The 9,107-nt window shown below is 39.3% G+C and overlaps 1 protein-coding gene across 2 annotated transcripts; it reads right to left on the bottom strand.

Moving 5' to 3' along the window:
• Positions 1–691: 691 nt before the first annotated feature.
• On the bottom strand, positions 692–4,939 carry LOC134379902 (cationic trypsin-3-like). 2 transcript variants are annotated; one of them, XM_063099250.1, is made up of 5 exons: positions 4,854–4,939; positions 3,195–3,360; positions 2,156–2,409; positions 1,471–1,607; positions 692–935 (listed from the first exon to the last, which is right to left on the bottom strand). In XM_063099250.1, exons 1-5 carry the CDS (start codon positions 4,891–4,893, stop codon positions 786–788), a joined length of 747 nt encoding a protein of 248 aa, XP_062955320.1. In that variant the 5' UTR covers positions 4,894–4,939; the 3' UTR covers positions 692–785. The 2 variants fall into 2 exon arrangements, with proteins under 2 accessions (XP_062955320.1, XP_062955319.1); XM_063099249.1 differs by having other exon boundaries at positions 4,824–4,913.
• Positions 4,940–9,107: the final 4,168 nt, after the last annotated feature.

The raw sequence follows: 9,107 nt of genomic DNA, 5'->3' as shown, positions 1-9,107 counted from the left end.
GGGTCTGGGTGTGGGAGGGGGCACAGATTGTCTCCAGATATCTGCCAGCTATAGTAAGTTTCTAGAGGGAAAACAAGTGAGATCTTGGAGATTAGGGACATACATGTAGGTGAAACCTTGGAAAATACAGGAAGCCTGTAATTTTTAAATATTTCTGCATCTAGAGGTTTCCATTATGTAGCCTCACACAGTGTCATATAAATTGAAAAAAAAAGGAAGGAAGAGCACTCTGTCGCAGTAACAGGAAGCACTAGGAAGAACAGCTTGGGTCTCATCTCCGCTTTACTGTAAACTGTTTGAAAGGCTTTGAGTAGTTCATGTTAACTTTCTTCATTTCAGTGTGGTTACCTATAATAAGTTAAGAACACATGATCTACCACAAAAATACATGACAAAATGTGTATTGTAATCAAATCTTACATAAAAATTTATCTGACACATTAATAAAACATCTAATCATTAATTTCCAAAAAAATGTGACCCCTACCTAACTTTATTCACTTTTGTATCCTCAATGCCTCACAAAGAGACTGGCATATAGTAGGTGATCAGTAAATTTATACTGATTAGATTGAATGAATAACTAAATAACCTTTCAAATTCACTCAATATGTCTACCTTCTTACTTAGCAGCTAGTTTCAAGAGAAATTTCATCCATATGAAGAAAGGACCATTCTTGGACAGATGTGGTACAGGACAGAAAGTTTTTATTTAGATATGGTTTTCAGGCATAGGAAAAGATGAAGTCAACTAACGAGAGATGGGTCATGATAAGATGAAGGTCTTAGTTGGCAGCGATGGTCTCCTGAATCCAGCTCACATAGTTGCAGACCTTGGTGTAGACACCAGGATTGTTTTTCTGAGCACAGCCATAGCCCCAGGAGACAATGCCCTGGAGCTCTCCATTGCAGGCCACTGGGCCACCAGAGTCACCCTGAGCAAGAAGGAAGAGACAATCAGAGTTCTTGTTTGTGGCCAGCTGGGAGAACGGGCTCCAGTATGTGCCTCCATTATTCTAGGGATATGTTCCCAGGCTGCTGATTCTCCATGAAGCACCTTCCTTTCCCCTGAAAATCCAACCCTCAATCTGCTTACTATATCCCCCTTCATATATTTCCTCTTCCTAGACCCTCCTTTTTCATTAGCAGGGCTACAGGTCAAGAAGAGGTACAGATGGAGAGTTTTAACACTGACCAATTAGCTCTGCTCCATTCACATGGGTTCTTTTCCACAATATACCATCTGAGATGGGCACCAGGATGTGCTGTTTACATACCAGCTTCTGCATATCTTTTTACCCTTAGCCCTAACCATTACTATCACAAAAATAAAAAGTGTAATGTATCCCAAAGCTATCCCTCACCCATCACAATCAGTCCCACAAACAGTTTAACCATCTTCTATGTTTGAGAGAAGGGGAAATATGTTTGAGGAGAGTAAGATTGAGATGGACGGAGAAGGAAACTAACCTGGCAAGAGTCCTTTCCACCTTCCAGGTAGCCCACACAGATCATGTTGCTAGTGATCTCGCCTGGGTAAGCTTTTTGGCAAGAACTGTCAGAGAGGATGGGAGCTTCCAGACACTGAAGGAGGTCAGGGTAGTTAGCTGTTGAGTGTGAGAGTGAAAATGGAATATTACCCACAGAGGTCCTGAAAATGTCTTTCCATACATCTCTCTCTGCATTCTTTTTTTTTCTCTCAATTTACCAAAGACTTTTAGTTTGAAAGAAGAACATTTTTCCGGAAGGTTTTCCAAATAGTTCTAATCACACAAATTGTTCTTTCTCTGACAGTAGATCAGTGAAGACAAATCCTAAATCCAGAGACTTTACTTCTCAAGCAGGTGTGTACTTCAGACATTGCCTCCCTTAGCCTAGGTTCTGTTTACCTCCTCAGCTTCTAGTTTTCTGCACAACATAAATCACACTTCAGCTAAATACCTTGACATCTTTATGATAGTTCATTGTTGTTGTGTCTTCTGCATGGTCCCAGCAAAGGAATCTTTTTCATTTTAATTAATATGTTCTAAGATTCCATATGTCCAAAAACTATCCTCTGGGAATCTTCTTTGAGAACTTGTACTAACTGACCCTCGACATGACTTTCACCTCTACTATTTTCAGACTTGGTACTTCTGTTCCAGGTGATACTTACTGCCGCTGCTCAGGGTGTTGCCCCAGCCAGAGATGAGGCACTTAGTTCCAGAAGATGCACAGGATGATGGCAGAGAGATCGTGGACACTTCAGAGTTGAGGGTGGCAGCTGAGCTCAGTTTAATCAGCATGATGTCGTTATCAAGGGTGTATGAATTGAATTTGGGGTGTTTGATGACCTTGGCTGAATTAATGAATTGCTCAGTGCCTTCCACGACAGCAATATTGTGTTCTCCCAAACGCACCTGGATTTTGCTGGATTAAATAATTAGAAGTTGCCTAAGTATGCAATTTAAGCTTTTCTGCTTCCCTGACCCCCCTGGCATAAGTATAAACACAGATACCATCCTCTTCAAGCATTCACTCACACAGGTAATTGTGCACTTAAGGTAGCATTGTGCACATCAGGCATGGTGCAGGTTACAATATTCCTTAGGGAAGTATCACTACAAGTTCAGACTCACAGCCCATCATCTTCTTAGAATAGCGAAGAATAGGAATGGAAACTTAATGACCCCAATAAAACAGTTGGAGATAAGAAGGAAATTGTGGAAACTGATCAGTATCTACCATTTCTCTTCTGGTTGGAATCACTGATTATGACAGGGAGATGAGGCTGGAGTCAGAGATACAGCAGAATATAATGGGGGCAGAATGAGTCGTGCTTATTTTTAATGTTGTACTGAACTTTTTACGTGTTTTATTACCTCCATAGGCCATTTTTTTTTTCCTGTTTGAGCTGTAATGATTAGAACTATTACTGATTCATGTTCTTAATCTATCTTTAAGAATAGGGAGATACTTCATTATTCACTATTTCCATCTTATGTTTTTAGTACCATCATTTTGGAAAGACATCAGGGAACTCCATGCGAAAGTTCCTCGGTGCATTGGACAATGCTCCAGGGAAAAGTAAGGGTCGTAGGATCTGAATGCTTCACCCCTCAAGCATAACTCTGTAGTTTACCCTTATCGTGCTTTGGCTGGACTCAGCAATATGCTGGCCTTCGAGTATAGGAATATCAGCTCTGGTCACTTACGACTTGTAGCAGTGAGCCGCGGACACAACCCACTGGGCATCGATGAGGGAGCCGCCGCAGAAGTGGGAGGAGCTAGAGGACAGGGACGCCTGGTAGGGGACAGAATTCTTTGTACAGGTGTAGCCCCCGACGATCTTGTCATCATCATCATTAATAGGGAGAGCAACTGGCAGGAAAAAGACGGGAATTATCTTTGATACAGATCCTTCCTGGAATTCCTACTCTACTGTGAAGTTCTTGCACATTAACCAGAACAGAGCAGAGAAGATACTCTTGTGTCACATAATCAGGAAAAGGTGGTTTTCAGATTAAAAAAAAAAAAAATTATTATTCCTTACCTTTAACAAATACCCTGCTTATATCATAATAAGTGTCCAACCTTTAGATTATGCTTTAAATTTGATAAATATAAGTCTACATTAGTATGCACTATTTACAGACATATGCACACATGCACACATACACAAACACACACACAAACAATCTCACAATGATCAGAGGCTTTTTACATGATAAATGCCCTGAACACCTCTACCTGAGGATATAAAGAATACTTTTTACACAAAACCCTGTTCAACAGCCATGCAAATAAGTATAAAGCTTGGCAGTAATCATGCTGGTGTTTGCTTGTAGTGGTTGATGCGGCACTGATATGAGAAAGATATCCCTATAATGTAACAGAAAAGAAACTTTTGGAATCCACCTGAGAATGTCCTGGCCTGGAAGGAAATGAGAGTTTTGTACTTTTGTTCCACCAATTTCTCTCCTTGGTTTTAGCCTAAAACTTTTATTGAATCATTTTACAGAACATTGTGAGATTTCTCCCCTCAACCTTTCCCCTATCTCAATTATCTTTCGAACATTTACCAATTTATTTAACATTGTGAAGTCTAGCCCACTGATTTATCAAGACTTCTTACAGCTCCGGAAGTCTTTAATTATATTATATGATTCCTACTGTTCGAATATTTTAAAATAATGTTAGAAAAGAGGTTTCCAGGTGCATACACAGATGTACTGATTTTATACCTAGCCAAATTTGGGGAAATTTATTATTAAGTTTTAGTAAGATAAAATTTAGTAGGATAAAAATAGAAATAGTCATTTTTTTCCCATAATTGAGTGGCATACTGCTTTTCACCAGAGAGATTTCATTTGCAAAGATGTCATAAAACACAGCCCAGAGATTTCATTAGTAAGAAACAGAATACCTTTATCTGTTAACAGCCACTGGTTCTAAGTAACTAGAACTTTAGTGTAGATGAGACTCAGGCTCTGACACTCACAGCCTCTTCAAGGACCACAAGATTTCAGTAGTTTAATTATTAATTCTAAATTCTTAGAAAGGTTGAGATAAGCACTTTCTACATGAACTACATTTTAATTTTCTCTTTTTCTTCATAAATTTTACCAGGAAATTCAGAGCAAGTTCTGCTTCCTTCTGTGTTCTACTCAGCTCAGTCCTGCTCAGTGTGATGTCCTCCAACAAGTGAGACTTAATTATCTATAAACATACATACTATACACCATTGTGTCAACATTTTTAGCTCCTTGAATACAGAGACCATATTTAACGTTCACTATTGCCTTCCAGAGAACAAAGTGCAAATTTAAATATGTGATAGACACCTGCTGATCTGCTCATTCGAAGAAACTCACCAGCAGCTCCCAGGAAAGCAAGAAAGATGAAGGTCTTCATGGTTGCTCACTGGATGTCGAGTGGGGTGTAGGATGAAGGGTTTTCATCCACTGCTATTTATACCTCCAGATCTGTCACTGACACCCATGGCCACAGGTGCCAGAAAAGTGATCTCACTGGAAAGTCACAAATCTAAATTTAGAATTCAATTCTGTAACAGATGGAAGATAATGCAGCATTTAAACATCAACATTTGTCTACTTTTCCAGAAGGTTATGGGAATGGAAGCAATAAGTCACCTGGTGGGAACTGTTCGTTATAATAGCAAAGAAAGTTGGAGTCAGGTCACAGGGTAGAGATACAGGTGTATGATTCTCAGACAAAAATCTTAGGTACTTAGTTGTGTCAACTGTGAACTTTTATCCTAAGAACAAGTTGAATCCTTCTCCCTTGATGTTTAATTAACATTTTCTTTTTCACAATTATATACTTTGTCTTGTAGTAGCTTTGGTCATGTATATCCATGTTAACTTTTCATTATTAGTGGAAACAACTTGTTCCCTTGAGCTAAAAACTTACATTTATCTAGAGCTTCTTATATGCTGGGGATAATCTAAGTACTTTGCCCATATTAACTTAGTAATCCTCATAACAATCACACAAGACACCTATTACAATCCCCACTTTATAGGTGGGAAAACTAAGGCCCACAAAAGTGCAGGGAATTTGAGCAAAATCACACCACAAGTAGGTGGTGTAATCAGGATTGCAATCCAGAAAATCTGGCTTCAGAGTCTGTGCTCTTCCCCAGTCTGTTAACCAAGATTACAGAATCTTGGCCAGTGATAACACAACCTAAATCTATAGAATGCTTAATATGTGTCAGTGTCACGGAAAGGACTTGTGCATCAGCTCATCTGGGCCTCACAAATTGCCTGTTAAGTGTTGTGCTATAAATTTCACCATTTAAGAGATGGGGAGAGAGAGGCTTAGAGAAGTCAGAGTTTCATAGCCATTTGGTGGTCAGTTGAAGGCTCAAACTGAAGCAACCTCACTTCAGGTTTCATGTCCTCAACTGTGAGCCTTCTCATCATGTTCAGTTCTCTCCCATTGCTGACACCTCTACCTGCGAGGTGGTAGAGGTGGTATCACCCCTGAAATTTTCTCAGAAACTCGTCAGAGACCTTGGTCTGTATGGCATCTTAAAGTGGAGCTTTTCATAATAATTGGTTGATGTCCTGCTGTGTCCTGGAGAGACATCATATAAAAAGATATAAAAAGGGAGAACAGTCTGAATTCTATCAAAATAAGGGCTAACTCTAAGGAGTACATGAAATTCTGAAGAATCCAAGAAATGTGTTCCTGGAGCAGGAATTGTCAGAATTAATGGAGCATAACAGAAGTACCCCAAATGAATGAATCTCAGTGAGAAGGAACTTCTAGCTGGATGTAGCCAGATTCTACACTAGACTTAAATCTGAAATTAAATCTTATCAGGTTTTTATTTATGCTTAAATAGATATTCACTCCTAGGTAGTTTCTGTTTCTTTGACATTTGAAATTTTGCTTCTATCAAGATGACTTACTTGAAGGCAGAGTTTCTTAATCTTGGAACTGTTGACGTTTTGGGCCAAATAATTCTTTGTTGTGGTGAACTGTCCTGTGCACTGAAGGATGTTTATCAGCATTTCTGCCCTCTAGAAGAAAATAGCAACATGCCCCCCCCCCCCACCCCATGGCAACCAAAAACGTCTGCAGACATTGCTAAATGTCCCCTGGCAGGCAAAATCACCCCCAGTTGGGAACCACAGCTCTAAGGGGAAAGAAGGACAAAGAGCTTTGTTTCTAAGGCTGTATAGCCATAAGAATGTGCCTTGAACTTTGGGACAATATAGGCAATCCATAACTACTGAATGAATGGCACACAAGGCAGGGAGCTATCATTAATTGATCTCTAATAATCAGGAAATATTAAGGAATAAGGGGAGGGGCAGTGCCCAGAATGAGGAAGGGGCAGTTTTCTTATCCTGTTCGGTTCTTTCCCATTGCTGACACCTCCACCTATGAGGTGGTAGAAGTGGTATGATTCTACATCATCCCTGAAATTTTCCCAGAAATTCATCAGAGACCTTGGACTGTATGAAAAACTCATCTTAAAGTGGAGCTTTTCATAATAATTTGTTGATGTCCTGCTATGTCCTGGAGAGCTGTCTCTGGTGTGCTCTGGGCTTTATTACTCTGATTCCTTCTTGTAGGAGGGAAAAAGCAAGGATTGCCAGACAGGGGGTGGGGGAATAGTTATCTAGGATTAATTACAACTTACCCTGCTCCCCCCACCAAAACAAAAAATTTGTGACAAAGAAACATGTTCCTGTGTGGCTGGTGTGATGGTTCTTCAGTCACCTAAACCAGTAGTGGGCCGAGAGATGGTTTCCAGATATCAGTTATTTCCATACCACTCTCACATTTTTCAAAAATGCAAACTATTTAGCATGGTGCCTGAGACATCATTACATTTTGATATTTAAATAGACTTCTTTTTCTTATCATATAGTGGCAACTTTTTACTTAATGTACATTGAAATGACCATGTGCTTTGTGAATAAAAATGCTCATTAGAATACTATCTAAAATCATGGTGAAGACTAGTAGTGATGTGCCTACCATGCTTTGGGAAAAATGATACTAGGCAGACATCTGGAAAAATGAGGTTGGGAAAAACTAAGGACCACTAATGGTGGTGGCTGTGAGTGGAAAGGGTGTGCAGCTGAAAAGATCATCATGTCAAGTGTGATTAGGAGAATGCTTCCTGTTGAAGAGTCCAAAAGAACTCAGGATCAGTAGGAGGGGTCTCTACATATGTGTATGTATGTTTGTCATTTATGTAAGGTGGGTGAACAAATATGAAAAAGATACCCCCACATTATCATGTGGGAGCTTAGACTTATAAGATACCCTGTATTTCTGAGATACTGTGAATCATTCTGTGAAGTCTGACACCAGAGAAATGGGTTGGAAGTTCTCAAACTCAATTCTTACCTGCACTTTATGTGTGCAAAATTCTGTTCCCAATGACATCAATGAATTCTCATTTATGACCAACACTGAACATGCCAGGCACAGTGTGTGAGGGCCTCCTTTCTCAGTTCCCTCCTGTAACAAGAGCCATGAATTATGTGGAATGCCCATTTCCTTTTGGCCAGAAGAGTGGGTTGGTACCTATACTTCTTTTCCTAACTTCAAACACATGGTAGCCCAGAGGCACGTGTCTATAATTAATCTGTATTTGTAATCTCTCTTTTCCACCCACATGGTTTAGTGACCTTGAAAGACTATTTAAACATATATCTAATTTGGAGTCTGTTTCGGCTCCAGCAAACATATTGATATTTGTATTGGCAAGAACAAAAGCACTAGCCTCTAAAGGCAATTTCATGCTCTTTTCCTCCATGGACTCTGTTTTTCTTTTTCTTTAGTTTCTTCAGCCACTTTCCTGGCTAATACATCACTAGTCACTAGGGCTGTGCTGGCTTTTAACCACTCCAGTTTGTAGGGAAAATTTCAAATAAAACTTTTCTTGAAAAATATATGAACTAAGAAATATGAAAAAAAAAAATAACGTAAGCAATCAGGGCAACAAAAGTACCAAAAGGAACATGGTACAAAATATGTGTTTATGAAATAATCTTGATGCTAATCTGAGAGTGGATGCTGAGCTGAATTTGTAATCTTTGCTACATGTGGAAAATAGTGTTAGAGAATAGCATCTTTTTTCCTAGGAAACTGAATCCTAGAACCAGAATTAAGTTTCCTTTAGAATCCTACTCAAGGATGGCATTAGTTTGGGGACACTTTCTACTTTAGCTTCATGGGATTCCCTCCATATGACTCTGCTGTCATATCATGAAAGCAGTCATAAACAATATGTAAATGAATGAGTGTGGCTGTGTTCTAATAAAACTTTATTTACTAAAATAGGCTGCAGGTCAGAGTTTTCCCCAGGCTGTAGTTTGTCAACCCTGCTTTAGAAGGTAGGAAAGAAACTATTTAAACACCTATATCCACCTTAAAATTAAATGGTGGTTCAGTTTCAATGATCAGGGATAGCTTGAAATAAAATTAGTAATCTTAGAAATATTTCACTGTTAAATTTAATTAATGCTTTAGGGAGAAAGAAAGAAGTAGAGGATTGGGACTTTAGGGCTGGGAGATTGGAGTGACACAGCACGGTGCAGGAAAAAAGGAGAGCTTGACAGAGGCTGAAAGTGCATCAA

Source organism: Cynocephalus volans, chromosome 6 (assembly GCF_027409185.1).
Source record: "Cynocephalus volans isolate mCynVol1 chromosome 6, mCynVol1.pri, whole genome shotgun sequence".
Classification (NCBI taxonomy): domain Eukaryota; kingdom Metazoa; phylum Chordata; class Mammalia; order Dermoptera; family Cynocephalidae; genus Cynocephalus; species Cynocephalus volans.
The sequence above is the reverse complement of the archived record's forward strand: the minus strand, read 5'-3'. Positions and strand labels throughout refer to the sequence as shown.